The sequence below is a fragment of the Crocuta crocuta genome, unplaced genomic scaffold (genome assembly GCF_008692635.1).
Source record: "Crocuta crocuta isolate KB4526 unplaced genomic scaffold, BGI_CrCroc_1.0 scaffold209, whole genome shotgun sequence".
Classification (NCBI taxonomy): Eukaryota; Metazoa; Chordata; class Mammalia; order Carnivora; family Hyaenidae; genus Crocuta; species Crocuta crocuta.
The window spans coordinates 5,780,971-5,801,055 of record NW_027551566.1 but is presented as its reverse complement, the minus strand read 5'-3'; the positions used below and the strand labels follow the sequence as shown (position 1 = coordinate 5,801,055).

At 41.3% G+C, this 20,085-nt stretch overlaps 1 protein-coding gene across 1 annotated transcript in view; it reads right to left on the bottom strand.

Annotated features, from left to right (window-relative positions):
* KIF16B (kinesin family member 16B) overlaps window positions 1–20,085 on the bottom strand; it is a 290,249-nt gene that overhangs the window by 32,001 nt on the left and 238,163 nt on the right. The window contains exon 25 of the mRNA XM_077750214.1: window positions 2,533–2,616. Coding sequence (XP_077606340.1) covers window positions 2,533–2,616 — 84 coding nt within the window. The remainder of the gene's footprint in view (window positions 1–2,532; window positions 2,617–20,085) is intronic.

The following is a 20,085-nucleotide window of genomic DNA, read 5'->3' as shown; positions in this document are numbered from 1 at the left end:
TGTCTATGTTTTAATATGACAATATTTTATACTTTCTGCTCTGATAAACTTAAACACAAGTTCTAAATCTTGGAAATATTTTAAGAGAAAGGCAGATGAAAGCACAATGAATGCCTGCTTAAAACACTCCTTTACACAGCCTACTTAGAGTGAGGAGGTTTATAAAGCTGCGTTTCTGGATTTTAAAAAAATTGTCAGATAGTTTCTTTGGAGCAAACACTATGTATAGCAGAGTGTACTAGCACAAATGTGGTCTACTGAGATCCATTCTTCTGTACGTGTTTATGTATTTAGTTTTATCTCTAGGTAAAGTTTCATACAGGAATTTAAATATATGCTCTTAGAGGGAAAGAAATTATTCTATATAATACCTAGCACTGTCTCCAGCATGTATTAGAAATTAAGTAAATCTATACAGAATTAAATCAAACAGGAAACTCAGGGAAAGTAATTATGTTAATTTTCACATGAAAATACAGTAAATCAAATGGTGCCTTCTGATGTCAGATTTTAAAAAAAGGTACAATAGTCGTGGGAAACTAACTCACGAAACTCAGATTAATTTTCCATTAAAGTGAAACTGAATTACCCTTGCTCCTTGAAAAGGACATAATACTCTAAGATTTAACTGTCAGTGTGAGGAGAAATGCATTTAATTTAAAATGTGCCTATTTCCACGAGGCATGGAATCCATTCTTTAAAGGCTAAAGCCACGGGTAAATAACAGTCACAGGCAATAAAAGGGCTCCTCATATAGGTAGAGACATCAACACAGAATTCTGTTCCTCAACAGTTGATGGCTTAGTAGGGCCAAGTGATTGAGTGGGAGACACAGAAAGAACAAAGATGGGCCCACCTAAAAACCAGGAATGAAAGAGGCCCTGGAGCTGTGCTCTAACCCTGGAAACTATAATGGAAAGATCAGAGTCACCAAGGGTAGAACTCACAAGTGCTCAACACACAGGATGCCCAATCCGTAGTGGCACAGCTGGACACCATGTGAATTTAACAGGAGCCTTGAGAAGCTAGGGAATATAACAGTCTATTTCCTGTTGGTTTATAAACTTATTTTTATATACTACCATGTTCCACCTTTCCATTAAGGACAAGTCTAGATAACTGAAACAGGTAAAGGTTAGGTAAAAAAATAATAATAATAAGCCATCACCAGTTCTATCATTATTTTTACATTTTTTTGTATGATACAAGCAAACCTTTAAGAGAATTTGATTGAGCAGGCTCACCACCATAATCTTTCCCCTGAAGGCAAGTTCTTCAGTTGGGTGTCAGGGTCATGCCGAATCATAGGATGATTTTTAGAAACCTACAATGACTCATTTAAAGCTCAGACTTCATAGATCCAGGACCTCTTCAAATGGTAATTCTTCCAGTATAACTCAAATGCCAGTAAGGATGGCTACCCTCTGAAACTCTTCTTTCCACAGAGCAATTTTATATGAGGATCTCAAAATTCTAGGCTGCCCCTGATGGACCACAATCTCCTAATCTTTAATTTCTGTTTCCCACATCTCCCCTTCCTTTGCTCTCACTGGACTCTCCAGCTTCTGGATGTTTCCCTAATTCTTGGTTCGCTAGCATTAAGTGGACCCCATGGGCAGTATTTCAAACTGGCTGTCACCAGCCAAAATAGTGCCTAATTTTGATGCAGCACTTCATGATTCAGAAGGGGCTCCCTTGGGCCTTCTCTTACTTGATTTCATTTGCAATAGGTCTTATTATTATTCCTCTTAAATAAGTAGCAAAGAGGAATTTGAGAGGCCCCATGAAAGCTTGCTGACATGAGACTGTAGTCAGCTGTTTGTCATTTTATCCTGCTCACCTCAGTGGCAAGGGACACAACCCAGGCAAAACGGCACAATGGCAAGATATACAACACAGGATACCTGTGACAGTGCCTTCGCACTTAACAGCCTCAGCATAAGATGCCAACCAAATAAGCAACTCTATCTTGAAAAAGAATACAAACTATATACAGCAGTCAACAATGTGTATTGGCAGTGAGGCTCTCAGAAAAACAACAGTTGTGTTGAGCCAAAGTTCTATATGTAGCTGGCTCAGTAGAATACATTAAAGTAAGTCAAACAAAACCTCACATGACCAAAATAGGTATGTGTCTTTTTGCTTTCAATTCTCTCACAAGAGTAACAATAATGCAATACTATCTATCTTCAGTTAATTAATTCAAGCTTCTTGCGGCAAACTTTTGTACCTCAATCTGTATCACAGACCATCTGTCTCAGTGAATCGTTAGTTCTCACCCACTGTCTGTTTCCTAGACCTTAGAAGAAATGTGATCTCCTCCAAAGCCAGAAAAACATTCTGTTAGACTAGAGGGGGTTAAGGACGAACATTTTAAGCGAAATGATGTCATTACCCACCTCCGCTGTTAATGAAGCAACACCTTCACACTCGTGAACAAGAGCTACATAGTGTTTGTAACAGGAACAATTCTCACTGGTCAATCAGATAGCATATATTCTACACAGAGAAAGCAAAGCTTAATTCTGTTACCTCTAAGTGACTTCGCCTCTCAGCAATCACTCGTTCATCCTTGTTTCCAAATAGTTTCTTTGGAGGGAATTCAAGGGTAGCAAGCTGAAATACATATTTTATAAGAGATGCATTAATAACACACCTATGATCTTCGGCTTTTATTAATCTATTATTTGGAGTCTCTATCATGGGCTGAAAAGAAGAGGGTGGAAGTTTAAAGATGGTAGGTCCTCCCCTGTTCTGTCACTAACCAATTGTGTGACCTTGAACAGACAGGGTAGGGCTCCACAATGGTCAAATGAGGAGGAGGGACTATGGGAACTCAGAGGAAGGACAGATCTTAGTCTCAATATTTTGTCTCAGGTGAGTATTTCACAAGTTTTATTTGTTAAAACACGTTTGTTCTTTTAGTCCCCCTCCTCCCGCTAGAATTCAATTATTTTTGTGCTGAGATAAGAATTTGAAAACTTACCTTGCACACTACTGGAACATTCTGTAAAACATTCTGAGACCATTGTTCAGGTTCCTTAAACATTCCATATTGCCTTTTTATAGCTATGGTTAACAAATGAAGAATTCCCGTGTGAAGAGAGGACCTCTTTGAATCTTTTCACCTTGTACTTTAGAGAATAAAGGTTTAGAATTTGTTTTTAGCCAGGTCTTGGGATTTCATAGTTATTTTCTTTGTGCTTCTCTTCTTGGAGGTATTAAAAGTGTAATAAAAAGATAAGTTTTATTATAGGCTGTGAGGCAAGAAAGAACTCTATAATCTGGTGAGTACCTGACCAGCCAGTGCCGCTCTGGTCGAATGAACGCTAAGCAGCAATAATTACTGGTGTTGATGAAACTCACTATTTCCTGCCTTCCTCACCTTGTCGGATTTGGACAAACTGAGAGGCCAATGAAGGATTATCAAGAAAAAAATTAACATTTCTTCCACAATATATGTCACAATGTGCCACCAAATCCCTATTTTATACATATGTAAATCTCTTAGTTGATTTAAATTTTTATTACCACAGTGGCAGTCAAAAATTAAGAAGCAGCATCTATATGCTTGAAAAACTCAGTATTAAAGTATGAGAATATACATAAAGTGCACTAAGTGAACTTGATGATTTTTCAACATCTCAACACACTGACTCCACTACCCAGATCAAGAAAGAGAACGTGCTCAGCACCCCAGAAACCCACCAAGCACCCCCTTCCGGTCCTGCCCTCCCACCCTCTACAAAGACTGACGCTAGCTTGACTGACTTCTAACAGTGTGGCTTGGTGTTGCGTATTTTTGAGCTTTATGAAGTCTCTGGTGTCTGCCTTCACCACCCTACCTCATGTTTGTGAGATCCATCTGCCTTGCTGTGTGTAGCAGTAGTTTGCTCATTCTTGTGGCTACACAGTATTCCATCACGTGAACATCCACCATTTATTTGTTCAATAGTCTCCTGTTACTGGGATATTGGTTAGTTTCTAGTTTTGGGCCATTAGGAATTGTGCTGCTATGCACATTTTCCCAAAGGCCTTCTGATGAACATATGCAGGATTTCTGCTGGACAGAGTCTTAGAAGTAAAATGCTGGGTCACAGGGTATGCAAGTGTTTGGCTATATTTGAATTATCAAATAGTTTTCCAAAGTGGTTTAACTACCTGACACTCCCAGTAGCAGTGACTGAGAGACCCAGTTGCTTCAGAGCCTCACCAATATCTGGTCCAGCTACGTTTGTCTTAGCAATTCCGGTGGGTAGGCAGTGATCTCTACTATGGTTCAAGTTTGCATTTTCCTAACGACTAATGAAACTGAGCATCTTGTCACATGCTCACTGATCATCTGGTTGGTCATTTTGGGGAAGTGTCTGCTCAACTTTTTGGCCACCTTTTATTAGGTATCTAATAAAGGGTATCTAAGGTACCTATTGTTTTCTTATTAATAGTAATTCTCCTTTTTTACTCTCATCAAAGTATCTTTGATAACTTGATGGCCCTTTTTTAAACTTAACTGAAGTTGGGCAGACGTTTACTCCTTTCACACTCTAGTGTTCTACCAGAGCAGAGAAGGCTTGGGGTGCATGGCATGTAGCACCTCTTCTCCTCCTACTCTCACCATGTTCCAATTTTTGTGATATCACGAGGCTTTACAATCAGTTCAAGGTAAAGTGAAAGACCATGGGCACTGAGGTAAGACACACCCAGTCTGAATCTTGGCTTGACCACCATCAAGCTGACTAGTTGCGTTTCTCTCTGCCTAAATATTCCCTATGGAAAGGTGGCAGAAAAGGATCTTAAACTTCACCAGGTTTATGTGAAGATGCAGTGAAGTAATACCAAACAGACCTTAGCACTGTTACAATTTGCTAGAGATCTGCTCATAAGAAAAACAGCATGTCACATCTTCTTGGACCTTCTCTCCACCCCTGGACTGGTGATGTGGCTTCAGGGAGCAAAGGGTTTTCTGGAACTTTGGCCTCGCTGGCATAAACACACCTCCCCTATGTTGCAGCTTTGAGAAGACAGGTACACCAGACTTTGTCTTTTGGGCTTCATCCAGCCCCAATTTTCTCTGGTACAAGTGTGTTTCCCCACAGCGTGGTAATGCTGAAACCTTGGCAGGCATGCTGTCACAGTTTGTTGTTCTGTCATTTTCTTATACGGCTGATGAGGTGATATGGTTTCTGTCAGGGGAAATTCATAGTCACACTTGTGTGCTCAATCAGAAATGGTGCACTAACTAACAGGACTTGCGGCAGCTGAACCGGGTAGAGAGCAAGCATTTAACTGTCCTCGTTGTCAACAGAGATACTCTATTCTGAGACGGAGGATAAAATTTGGTGCTGTTAATACCCACCGTGTGAAATAAGCACGTATAAAATATAACAATATGATGCTGTTGTTCAGATTTTAAGAAGAACAGGACACCTGTTAACAACTTTAGGGCATAGAATCAGAGGACTATAATACTCAACCATTTAACTTTAGAGACCAGGAAAAGGAGTTAGTTCTAGAGTTAAGGGACTCGGAAAGGTTAGCACTCATGGGATGGCCAAGTTGAAACAAGGAATCAGCGTCGACTCTTTGAGTGTTCCACAAAATACTGTAGAGGGTGTCTGCAATGTATGGAAAACCCCCTTTGAAGTCCTTGGGAATCTAGCATTCAGATGCAAGAAAGTGACCCCTCCTTAAGAATATTGAACCAGAGGAGTGATATGTAGCTGCTAGGTGGTAGCCAAGAGTTCCAAGAGCTGTCAACAGAACCTCACTGAAGGCTGGTACCCAGCAAGGGGATGGGAACATAACGCAGGAGAGCACCAGCAGTGGGGGTCAAGGGCAAAGGGCTGGGTCAGGGGCAGCTCCTCGAAGTCCATTCTGGGGTTAGTCCTATGAGGTTCATCTGTTCCTGTCAGCTTACTCCTCTCACAATAACAAGTGGGAATAATGGTGGCCATCCTTATACACAGCTGAAGAGAAGAAGGAACAGGAGGAGAAATTCCAATATGATTCATGACAGAAATGCATGCTACTGGGTCCACGTGCTTTTGGTGGGGCTGGGGCACAGAGCAAATTAAAGTAGAAAGGAAAGTCTGTGAGACAAAGTATTAAAAAACCACTGCCTCCATTAAAATAATTATATTTACATCAGAAACCGCTCTCAAACCCTCTTCCATCTGATAGAATGGAAACGACCTTCACTTCTCCTTTTTGAGAATCTTAACACTGCATTTTAGGCCTTGCTATCTATAAGCTCTTAGGCTAAATGAGATGAAATTGCCAATTTTGTAAGTTAAAAATGGTTGAATATCAGCAATTTCATCTGGTTAAACCCTGCATAAAACTTTGACATTTTTAAGCAACCACTAGGGCAAAGATACATTTCCATCTGCTTTACCTGCCAAGTGTAAGTATTCTCCTTTGACGGACTGTCAGTTGGCTATATCAAACCGATATTCTTTCAAAAGGCTATTTCTCTTAAAGTACTCAAAAATAATACTAAACTAGAAATATCTAATATTAAAAATATATACGACAGTGAAACAGCCGAGGAGTTGGGAATGCGGGGCGGGTTATGAAGGAAGCCATTTGGTGACCAACAGCTGTTGACCCAGAACATAGAGCTATGCTTGGCCCCCTGAACCCGCCCATCCTCCATCAGGAAAAGACAGCATCACAGCCTTTACCTGTACTAGGGGAGGAGCACAGGAATTACTGCTTTGTTCTTAAAACAGTCATATTATAAAAATCCTTAAAAGAGCTTAGAGCCCGAGAATAGAGAAGAGACCTAAACTTTTTTGCTCCACTAGTACAAAGTGAGTGCCTTGTTTCTCTTAAAACAGACAGCAAAAGCAATCCTCAGTATTTCATGTCTGGATTGTGAATCACTTAAAGTTTTTAAAAAGGATACTTTACCAAGATCAACAAAGCCACTGGTCAGTTTAAATAGAGTGCCTGAAGAGTCAAAGTAGACAAACAAATGGACAAAACAAAACAACGAACACACACACACACACACACACACACACACAAATAAAAAAGAAAAACTCTTCCATTTTGCTGAAAGTGTTGCTGTCTGAAAAGTAGTATTTCCAACAATGTAAGAACACAAAGGGTTAGAAAAGGGGCGATTCTGAACTGCCCCCAACGTCTCCACTCATGTCTGATGTACATCAACATCTTCTGTTTGCTTGCGTGGTTTCTCATGTTAAACAGAAATTTGTAAATAAGACAAATCATATTCTCTGGATGCTTTTATTTCTTTTCAAGTTCTTTATATTCACAAATTTTCATCAATGGCAGTCTGGAGGTGGAGAAGAGCCTCCTCTTGACTGCCTTTGTAACCTGTAATAAAGGAAACAGTGTCCTACATATCTGAAAATCACAATTCCTTAACCTCTATATTCCTTACAGTAACTAAATTCAAGAGGGACTCAGATAAATGAGATTCATATACAAATTATCAATACACTGGGATTCAGTAACGAGGGGGAAAAATAACTTTCCTTTCATTTTCATTTCATTTTCATAAAGAACAAGTGCCATGATTCCCCCCTTATAACTCTCACGGAGAGGGTGTCTTGTGTTCAAAAGAATGATTCTAACAAAACAAATAACCTTTCTATCAACCATAAAATGTGAGGGAACAGTTCTAGTTAAAAGTAGAAAAAAAAAAATACTGCCTCTATTAACATAATTATATTTATTCTGGTGGAGCTTTATTTGTTCCCTTTCAGGAGCACCACAAACAGGAGAGGAGATGGAAAGGAAACACTGTGTCTCCAAACCAGGAGAGCGGCAGAGCCTTGACTGCAGCCCAGGCAGCACCCAGGGAAAGCTCTGGGGAGTGGGGGACACGGGGAGCTGCCGAGGGCCGCCCTCATCTCACCTCCAGAAGGCTGGCGTCTTGAGCTGCCCACCAAAGCAGGCCTGCAAACTCTCAGGCAGCCCGCTGCATCATGATTAAAGGGCAATATCTGGGGACGAGTGAAAGGCAGCGGACAGCGGCAGCAAAGAGGACGGCGGGTCAGGGCTGCGCGGGGAAGGGCCTGGGGAAGCTCACACTGCTAGGGGGAGGAAAGGTCTGAGGGCAGCCCCACAGGGACCCCACAGCCCTCGCAAACCCCAGAAAGCAAGAGCATGTGTCCCAAAGCAAAGACAAAACTGGTGGAAAGAGATTCAGAAAACTCCCAGGCAGGGGCGCCTGGGTGGCTCAGTCAGTTAAGCATCTGACTTCGGCTCAGGTCATGATCTCGTGGTTTTTGAGTTCGAGCCCCGCGCCAGGCTCCGTGATGACAGTTTAGAGCCTGGAGCCTGCTTTGGATTCTGTGTTTTCTCCTCTCTCTGCCCCTCCCCTGCTCAAGATCTGTCTCTCCCTGTCTCTCAATAATAAACAAACATTAAAAAAAACAAAACAAAAAAAAAAACCCCAAACTCCCAGGCAGAAGGTCAGGCACGTAGTAGGCTGCTGCCTTCATTATCCCCAGTATTTGTCCTGTCCTCACCCTTGCGATATGCTGGTGTTTCCCCTGATTGGTCCACTTCACTACAAGATGAAACATAATTAGGAGGAACCCAAATGAGTCCGATGACTACGTGAGTAGGGGTGACGAGGAGGATGAGTGACATGTAAGCAAAGGCAGATGAAGAAGAGGCCACAGGCAGGCAGGAGGAGCTCAGACACGGAGTTACTCACAGGGCCCGGGTTGGGGGTGGGGGCGTCCCTCCAACTCTTGACTTCAGCTCAGAACGTGACCTCATGGTTGTAAGACCAGGTCCTGTGTTGGGCTCCATGCTGACAGCGCGGAGCCTGCTTGGGATTTTCTCTCTCTCACTGCCCTCCCCCCAACTTGCACATGCTCTCTTTCTCTCTCTTAAAAGAAAGAAATGAACTTAAAAAAAGAAGAGAAAAGAAGTTACTCATGGTCTTGCAGGAACCACAAAAATCATCTCCAAAGAGCCGAAGAAGTAAGTATACAGGTTGAAAGAAGAGACCATAAGGGAGAGCCAGTTCTGAGAGTCACAGTGACTCTAGCAGTGGGAAGAGTCTTACAGGGAAGAGGTAAACTAAGCCTGAAGTGTCTCGTTGAGCCCGAAAGAAAGGAAGTACCCAGGAACTTCAAAGCAGCAAGATGAAGCGTTACAAAGGAACGCAAGCATTAACTGAGAGAGCTCGTAAAGGCCAAAGATGAAACAATCTGAAAAACAAAATAAAAAAAAAAAATAGTATAACCAAATATGACCGGATAAGCAAATAACTGCATAAAGAAAAAAATGGGAAAGAACAAACAAGCCCTCCATGCACAAGAATTCCTAGTAATTTGTGGATACCTCACCCTGAAGGATGTGGAACATCTCTCTCTCTCTCCATGACTAAAATGTGTGCTGTGCAAAGGGGTTTCCTTCCAAAGAGTAAGTGGAGAAAAGGAGAAACCTGGAGAAACCTCAGCCAGGTAATCAAGATCAGTATCAACGGTGATAAGCCCTAGGACAGTGTTTGTCTCTTTCATCTGACACAATCATTACGACATTTTTACCTCTGTGGTTCTCTCCTCCCCAAACCCACGACTCTAATCACAAGAAAAGCATCCCACAAATCCCAATTGGGAATATTCTGTGAAATACCAGGCCAGCATTCCTCAATACTGTCAAGGTCATCACAATTAGGGAAGTGTATAAAAAAAAAAACTGTCACAACAAAATGTAAGATGGGATTCTGGATGGGATCAGTAGTTCTGATACATGTACTATACTAGCGTAAATTGTTAATAACAAGGAAGCTGTAAATCTAAAACTATTCAAATAGGGCTTCTGGCTTCCGATCTGACACATTGAGAAGCTTGGAAGCCATCACCCTTGCCCTCACAATAAGAAAAAAGCTTAACAGACTAAAAATCAACAGCTCTTCATAGATCCATCACAGAACTGAGGTCATGGGGCAAACTAAGGTCTCCAAACTGGAAAGACAAGCAGGCAGAGACAGAGAACCATAGCCTCCGGGACGCAGGAACGTGCAGCCGGATCCAGGAGGGGCAGTAACACTTTAAACTGTAACTGGTGAGGGGAGCCTGAGTGGCTCAGTGGGTTAAGCCTCCAACTCTTGATTTTGGCTCAGGTCCTGATCTCATGGTTTGTGAGATCAAGCCCCACCACAGGCTCTGAGCTGATAGTGTAGAGTCTGCTTGGGATTCTCTCTCTCCCTCTCTGTCTCTGCCCCTCCGTTTGTTCATTCTTTCTCTCTCAAAATAAATAGATAAACTTTAAAAAATAAATAAGCTGTAATTGGTGAATTACTGGAGGCTCAGTACAGACTAGTATTTGAATTAAAAGCTTGGGGTATGTGTGCAGTCTGCACACTTCTGTTAGTTTTACCCCCAGGAGTCTGACCAGGTTCTCACCCTGAGATGGGAGAAGAATCTGCTACTTTCTGGCAGGAAAGAAGAAGTAACCATTCTGAAATACACCCAAAGCTCTCTGTTGTCCTTAACATGGCCTGTCCTCAAGGGAAACTTTTACCAGAATCTGAGCACCTTGGGATAACCAGACCTGGGGAAAGTAAAATGCCTACCAGCAGACTCACTAAAAGAGGACACCTGACCAAAGGCCTATGCAGGCTTTTCCCTTTCCCTCTGGCCATGCCTCACCACATCAAGTGGGCTCCTGATTACAGCCGAAAGAGCTACAAGCCCCAGGCTCTCGACTGAAGAAGTCCCTAGGAAAACCCAAAGACCGGGAGACCAAAACAAGGGCACCTGGGGAAACGGTGGCCTCTGATGCCACATCCACAGCACATAGCAGGCACCACCTGTGTCCTAGCCGATGAACATAAAATCTCACACTGAAGGCCTATCTGCTTCATTTCCTTTCACCCAATACACCACTTCCACCCACAGCAAAAACTGACAAGGCCACAAAAAAAAAAAAAAAAAAAAAAAAAAAAGCATCTAAACTATTCTAAAGCTAAAAAAGAGTTGAGAAATCAGTACCACCACACTCTCAATCTCTGGGCCTCACTACTCACCCTCCCTACCCGTAATCTACTAAAAAAAAGAAAAAGAAAGAAAGAAAAAGAAAACATAAGTGGGTGAGAAGCACTCCAGAAAGAAAGGGAAAAAGCAAAAACCACTTATTGAATGAAAACCCCAGTAGAAGAAACAAAAGCAGAAGGAACACAATAAAAACACAGGTTAGCATGTAGTATATAGAATAAGGGACAGTGCAAGATGAAATGTGCTAAGGGAAAAGGGAACGAGACCCAAAAAGTTCATGCCTAACCAAAGTGTCAAGTGCACAGGCCACAGAGAGACGTTGTCAAGTGCACAAGAACTCCAGTAAAGCACATCAAGCTGCATCTTCTCAAAAGTGTACTGGATGACAGATGGCCAACCAACACATGAAAAAATGCTCAACATCACTCATCATCAGGGAAATACAAATCAAAACCACAGTGACATACCACCTCACACCCGTCAGAATGGCTAACCTTAACTCAGGCAACAATAGGTGTTGGCGAGGATGCGGAAAAAGAGGATCTCTTTTGCCCTGCTGGTGGGAATGCAAACTGGTGCAGCCACGTGGGAAAATAGTATGGAGGATCCTCAAAAAATTAAAAATAGGACTACCCTATGACTCAGCAATTGCACTACTAGGTATCTATCCAAGGGAAACAGGTGGGCTGTTTTGAAGGGGCACATGCACTCCAATGTTTATAGCAGCACTATCAACAATAGCCAAAGTATGGAAAAAGCCCAAATGTCCATCGATGGATGAATGGATAAAGAAGATGTGGTGCACATGTATATACAATGGAGTATTACTCGGCAATCAGAAAGAATGAAATCTTGCCATTTGCAACTACATGGATGGAACTAGAGGGTATTATGCTAAGTGATATTAGTCAGAGAAAGATAAATATCATATGAATTCACTCATATGAGGGCTTTAAGATACAAAACAGATGAACATAAGGGAAGAGAAGCAAAAATAATATGAAAACAGGGAGGGAGATGAAACATAAGAGACTTTTAAATATAGAGAACAAACAGAGGATTACTAGAGGAGTTGTGGGAGGAGGGATGGGCTAAATGGGTAAGAGGCATTAAGGAATCTACTCCTGAAATCACTGTGGCACTATATACTAACTTGGATGTAAATTAAAAAAATAATAATAAATAAAATAAAATAAATTTTTAAATGTACTGGATGATTAAAAAATAACCAAGAGACAGTATAATATAAAGATCTCAGGAATGAAGACATAATGGTAAAGTAAATGTCCCCTCTATTTAAAATCACAATATTTAGGGGCACCTGGGTGGTTCAGTCGGTTGGACGTCTGACTTTGGATTAAGTCATGATCTCACGGTTCCTGAGTTTGAACCCTGTGTTGGGCTCTGTGCCGACAGCTCAGAGCCNTATAAGTTTCTGTATAAAAGAATGTGAATGCTATATATCCTGAGAGTGTAAAAACACAATATAAAATGACTCAAAATTTGGGAGATGGGAGTAAACATAAGTGTGCTAATCTTTGTTAGAAAAGTCAATTGATCATTCATAAAAGGGAAACATAATTGATAATTTGTAAAATGGAAACACATTTGAAAACTAGCCACTAATGTTCTAATGTCTTTATAATCTTTTTCTTAAAGTCCTATATAACTTCTTGTGGAGCAACATTTAATTTGACGTTCAGCAATTTCTTCAATTTCAATTTCTTTCACTTCTGAGAAATTCAAGTAAACTTAAACTTACTGTTTGCAGTTAAAGATAGAATACTTAGAATGAACCCAGTGTTATAAAATTATTTTTCTCATTTTAATTTCTTTTTATCAATCTAAATACTCATTGGTTTATCTGTGCCTATTCATTTAAGTACTTAAGATAATGTTCATTAAATAGTAACATTAATTATATTTAGAGAATGATTTGGGGCAATCTGTTGCTTTCTCCCTGTACTATGCGAAATTTTTATAAATGAGCATGCATCATTTTTATAGAAACAATAAAAAGTGATTATTCTCTTTACAGATTAAATAGAACAGTTCAATTAACACCATATGTCCTTTTCTTTTAATAACCTAGGATTTGGGGCAATGAGATTGTGAAGTTTCAGTTCAGCACAGAGCTGCTGGTATATTCTCAAGCANTAATTTGACAATAAACTATTAAAAAAAAAAAAAAGATTCTGTTCAGCTCTAAAATTCTGTAACTCAAGTACTGGTGACTAAAATCTCTACGTGCTGAGTAGAAGTAGTAGCATTTTGGATACCACGGAGATGCTTTAACTACCATCTTGGCTATATTGCCTCTGAGGAGTGTATGGACTTCCCGTAAAATCTTTACAGCATTCTTATCTGAAGAGAGGCAAAGGTATGTAGAAGGGAAACAGGGCCCGATACAATAATGAAGCACATAACTTTTCAAGAGGTTGTAGAATAGAAAAAGGACAGACACAAGCCGGAATGCAGTATTCATGAGAAATCCCTTAAAACAGTAGCTCTTCCTGCTATAGCTATTATCTTTGCAGCAGGAGTGGGAAATGATGCAAAGACATTTGAGCTCTTATGGGAAAATTGTATGTTTAAGTTAAAAATGACGACTAAGATCAAATAAATTGGATATTTGTGGAAGACATGGTAGGCCTGGAGAACACTGGAAGAAAACTTAACAGCCCTTATGGCCTACTTTGTATAATTATGAAATGTGATTATGCAGACTAAAACACACGAAACAAACAAATGAGGCTAAAACAGCACATTTCTTTGGCCTGAGAGAAACATAATGATAAGCTTATTCTGCAATTCAATAAATAAAACATATTCTAAAGACAAAAAGATTGAAATAAAACCTATTAGAAAAATGAAATCAGTAATTCTGAAGCCTACTGATTTCCAGTGAAATTTGTTTCTCCCTTCTTCAGTGACTGTGGAGTCTAAAAACCCATGTTACTAATTTTATTGTGAATGTCTGAACCACAAGCCACTAATTTGCAAGCTGAACAATAGATCTGTATGAAGAACTATCAACAGCGTCAGATAAGACAATTAGCAGTCGCTTATAACCAGCAGCCATTTTATGGAATTACCTGTGACTCACTTTTGGGAAAAGGAAGGCATGTAGAATCCATTCGTCCCTAACTATGTATATATATGCATGCGTATCAACAATATAGTCCCCATTCTCTGTTGCTTTGTGACATTTCTTAATGATCTCAGAGTGAAATTTTCATCTCCAGGTTGGTTTTTCTCTTTCTGATTCCCAGTGAACTGACATAGCTCAATTATCTTCAAAGAGCCGTCATGCTCAAAGGCCGACTTCAATGTTTATTAGATTATAATAAGATAGGGCGGCCAGGCTGCTGCCATCAAGAAGATAAATTAAATGCAATGGAAAAGTCTGATTTTATTAGAAGCCTTTCTCTCTTGGCCAAGTGCACCTTCTAGGTGAGCCAGACCCTATATTAAGACCAGGTGGTCTCGGAGGCAACAGCATAGATTTTGATAAATGGCATCGTTATTTCTTTGGATATAAATAATGGCGGCCCTTATACAAAAATTTAAATGAGTTATAAAAAGTCTTGCTTATCTTTTATGATTTCATAACAAGCTGCTAAAACTAGATTATAAATCACTGAAAGAAAACTGAAAACAACTAATAAAGTGTGGCATCTTTACTAATGAAAGAAAAACATTTGACTTCTGTTACCACCTAATGAAAGTGTACTTCACTTTCATTTCTCATTTACTAAGCTCTTTTTCTCCTCCCCCCTCCGCCCCCCCGCCCTTACTCCTGTAACACTTGGCTACCTAAGTAGTAGCTGACTTTTAAAGATTAAGGGGGGAAATTCTACCTGGCACTCTAGTTGGTCAAATCAGCTATAACCTGACTTTTGTATGTAAACACACCTACATGATGACTGACAGCATTTGAAACATCCACACCCTGTAGGTTTATGGCGGTAAATTTTAGCCACTCCAGCTTTTGAGAAATGCAAATAATGAAAACTCATCAAAGGGCTCCTATAATTCTCACAGCTGACTAGGTGGAAGCATTTCTGACTACTCAAAATTAATAGCAGTTTCCAAGGCCTTATAAGAAGAGCTGTCATTGAGAAATAAATAAGAATTTCTTATTTACAAATAAGAATTCTCCTCCAAGTGTTGTTAGAGGCTTGAAAGAGCAACTCTTTAGAACAACCTGGGTGGATCATTGAAGGGGCAATAAGCTACCTTTAGACCTCTGATAACAAGCACACCACACAATGTTGATGAACACCTGCTATGTGCCTTGCCCAGAGCCAAGCACATACTAGACTCCCTGAAATGCCTGCGGAATCAACGCGCAAGGCAGAACTCTTTGCTGGTAGTCCACATGGTATAGCCAGCAATTACAATGAGGATATATCACAGAACTGCTCTCCTGTTGTCCACTGAGGTGCTAAAACGTGGAGTCATCCTAGGTACAAAACTATCACTGGAAACATAGTTAAGACCACACTGACTTGGTCATATTTTGTATAAAGACTGTAACTTTTCCAAATACAATCTCACTTCTCCCAAAGTTAGTGTCAATCTTATTCAGGCAAGAGCCCGGTGAAGATAGATTTGAGGACACTCACATAGGCTGCAACAATTTTTGAAAGTGAGAAAGGTTTCAGATCTGTGAGAGTTTAATAGTGCATATTTAAGAATAATTACATAGGTTGGCTAGCTCAGAGGCTTGCATTTTCTGGCTCTTATTATGGTGTCACTTGTCTCTTTCAGGGACTGAGACATGGCAGGAACCTGTCATTGTCATGACACTCAACGAACAACTTTTTGCAGAAAGAGACGGTCTTCTCTTTGGTCTCATCTGGGGCACTCTGAAAATTCCCTTCTTGAATGAATAAGGTCATGGAGAGGGGGATTCAAAACACAGAAAGAGGACTAGGAATGAAGAGACATGAATTTTGCCTGTACCTCAAGTCTTCACATGACTTGCAAGAAAACTCTGAACATTTAAGTCTTCTTTCCTTACCTACTTTATTCCTTCCTTCCTTCTGCCCTTCCTTCCTTCCTTCCTCCCTCCCTCCCTCCCTTCCTTCCTTTCTTCCTTCCTTCCTTCCTTCCAAGAGAGACAGNGGAGGAGGGAAAGAGAGAGGGAGATATATATAGATATATATATAGATATATATATATATAGAGAGAGAGAGAGAGAGAGAGAGACTGAGACCAAAGCAGGGTCCATGCTCAGTGCAGAGCCCCCAAAGTAGGGCTCAATCACACAACCCTGGGATCATGACCTGAGCAGAAATCAAGAGTCTAATACTCAACTGACACCCCATGAGTCCTCATTTCTAAAATGAAAAACTGCGGCGTGCCCAAGACTCCTTGGTGTATATTTCCTAGTATGCAAATGAGTCCAACCCACTGCTATAGAAGTCTCCTTGCCAGTTGCAGGGGAAAGCCTGACACTACTCTATGCTTCACAGTCTTTGTTGGTCACAGAAACAATCAATATGCTCCCACTGCCTGGGCTTAACGTAGCCTGTCCTTAATTTTGACAAGATGACTGGTCCCTGAAAATTACCTTTTAGAACTGGTGACCGAGAATAATGAAAAGTCAACTAGCGCTCCCAAGGTGGATGCTAAAGAAATGATGGGCAGCATACTACCTAGAGGTACAGAGAGCACCATTGGGGAATTTGGGCCCCAACTGCCCACTCTTGGGCCCCATGTCAGATTTACTGAATCAGCATTTCCTAGTTTGGCATCTGTGTCCACATGCCCTAGAAAAGCTTCCCAGCAAATTGTGATGCCTTTTGCCCCCGGCTCCCCCTACACTTGAAAGGAGTAATTAAAATACTATTTTACATCTTGAGTGGAGAGAACAGTGTGCTGCAAACCATACAGTGTGATACCTTGGTCTCTCATAACATACTAGGTCAGGAAGCTGGCAGGAGGCGTTCTATTTTTGCCTACATAGCTGTTTGCTATTTAAAAATCCAAGGGGGCTGAGAGCTTGGTGCAGGTGAATTTATCTAAGGCTTCCTGAACACTCCCTATGGCTATGGTTGGTAGCATTATAATTTGGGTGGTGAGTAGATTTGCAATTCTTATATTAAATTTGGAAAGCTGGTTATAAACTGTTGAGAATGCATTTCAGTGACGGATAGTAAATAGCTGTCCAAATCAAATCTAAGGCCCATAGCCAGTTTCTCCCCTCCTCCCCCCTTTTTGGTACTGCTTTGGGGAAAATTACTTGGAAAATATAGAAGGTGAGAAATGGTTCTATCAGCAGAAACTGAAAGTCCATATACAAATTAAACCACCTCCTTTTTTTCCCTCCCACTGGTATTTACTGGGCACCCAGAGACTGCTAGACTGGAGACAGGACAGTTGCTCCAACAAAGCAATCTTTCACGTTTTGCTCGAAATGTCTGAACACATTTTTCTCCCCTAGCTCTGTAGGGAGAAGGGAGCCCCCTTGGGGAGGCAGCTGATGGAGGCTGATGTCTTGTTTGACACTAGGGGACGCTAATGACTCACTGTGATAAGGCAGTTATGATGCAGACATTCGCACACATGATTTATGATCTCACCACACACAGCCATTAAAAGTTCCCACAGTGTTAAAGGAAACAATCGATAAAACTAATAGGCAACTGATGGAATGGGAAAAGATAGTTGCAAATGACATATCAGATAAAGGGCTAGTATCCAAAATATATAAGAAACGCATCAAACTCCGTATCCGAAAAACAAATAATCCAGTGAAGAAATGGGCAGAAAACATGAACAGACACTTCTCCAAAGAGGACATCCAGAGGGCCAACAGACACACGAAACAATGCTCAGCATCTCTCATCATCAGGGAAATACAAATCAAAGCCACACTGAGATATCACCTCACACCAGTCAGAGTGGCTAAAATGAACAAATCAGGAGATTCTAGATTCTGGCGAGGATGTGGAGAAACGGTCACCCTCCTACACGTTGGTGGGAATGTAAACTGGTGCAACCCTTCTGGAAAACAGTATGGAGGTTCCTCAAAAAATTAACAACAGAACTCCCCTATGACCCAGCAGTAGCACTGCTGGGAATTTACCCAAGGGATACAGGAGTGCTGATGCATAGGGGCACATGGACCCCAATGTTCATAGCAGCACTCTCAACAATAGCCAAAACATGGAAAGAGCCTAAGTGTCCATCAACAGATGAATGGATCAAGAAGATGTGGTTTATCTATACGATGGAATACTACATGGCAATGAGAAAGAATGAAATCTGGCCATGTGTAGCAACATGGATGGACCTAGAGGGTGTTATGCTGAGTGAAGTAAGTCAGGCAGAGAAGGACAGATACCATATGTTTGTACATATAGGTGGACTAGGAGGAAGTTAACGGAGGACGAAGTGGGAGAAGAAGGGGAAAAATAGTTGAGGAGAGGGAGGCAGGCAAACCATGAGAGACTCTTGAATGATGAGAAGAAACTGAGGGCTGAGGGGGGGTAGGGGAGGGGAAGGGGGGTGATGGGCATGGAGGAGGGCACTTGTGGGGATGAGCACTGGGTGTTACATGTAAAACAACTTGACAATAAACAAAAAAATATATAAAAATTATGTTTTATATTGTTTAAAAAAAGTTCCCATAGAGTTTATTTTGATGGTACATTTTAATACAGAACTTAGCCTGTTTTCATGGTTTGCCTTCTTGCCTCCAGGAAGACCAACACACACCTACTTCAGGATGACTCTCAGCCAAGATTAAAAAAGGACCCTCGATGATGGGTTCCAATGCCTACCTGCCCTCACTGTGAGAGGATTCTCCTCAGAGGTAAGAGGCCCACTAGGCCCTAGTACTTGTTAAACATATTAAAATAAAAGACCTCTAAAATCAGAGTTTGGCATCTGTGAACCTCCTAGAATGCACGGCTCTCACTGACCCTCTGATCTTCTGGCCCCGTGTGCTCCTACTTTATTATTAAATGCATTCAGAGGGGCGCCTGGGTGGCTTAGTCGGTTAAGCGTCCGACTTTCGCTTAGGTCATGATCTCGCGGTTCGTGGGTTCAAGCCCCCGCATCGGGCTCTGTGCTGACTGCCAGCTCAGAGCCTGCAGCCTGTTTCAGAGTATGTGNTGCCCTCACTGTGAGAGGATTCTCCTCAGAGGTAAGAGGCCCACTAGGCCCTAGTACTTGTTAAACATATTAAAATAAAAGACCTCTAAAATCAGAGTTTGGCATCTGTGAACCTCCTAGAATGCACGGCTCTCACTGACCCTCTGATCTTCTGGCCCCGTGTGCTCCTACTTTATTATTAAATGCATTCAGAGGGGCGCCTGGGTGGCTTAGTCGGTTAAGCGTCCGACTTTCGCTTAGGTCATGATCTCGCGGTTCGTGGGTTCAAGCCCCCGCATCGGGCTCTGTGCTGACTGCCAGCTCAGAGCCTGGAGCCTGTTTCAGAGTCTGTGACTCCCTCTCTCTCTGACCCTCCCCTGCTCACGCTGTCTCTCTCTCTCTCTCCTAGAAATAAAACATTAAAAAAAAAAAATTAAATGCATTCAGAGCCCTCTAGACCACTCATCTAGAAAGCGGGGGCCAGAGGCACGAGGTCTTCACTATTCATTCTGATGGTTGAGAGGGTACATGGTCTTAAAATAGTCTTCCTTTTCAGCTTCTCGATGAGTTGTGTGATCTGATGGACTCTCAGACAGTGATGTGGGTCCATGGCTAAACCTCACAGACACTAGATCTTAACAGAAACTGTACCTCTTCTGTGGCAAACAGAGAACATTTGTTTTTGAGCATATAACTTGACTGATGCTTAAAGGGATTATGCTACTGATTTTAATAGAGTACAAAATTTTTCATACAGATAAGGAGCACTACAGAAATGACTTGCATGATAAACTTTCAAAGACATGCTCTCTAGCAGATGCTGCATATTATTTCATAGTCACTTTCAATAAAATATTTTATCTGAGGCTTTCAGTCTTTTACAAACTAGCTGTGGCATTATCATTGTACAGATGTGGAATCTGAAAACACAGCGTTTAATTTGATTAAGATTCCATACAAGGTCAATGAAGGGGAGCCGAGAAAGAAAGCTAGA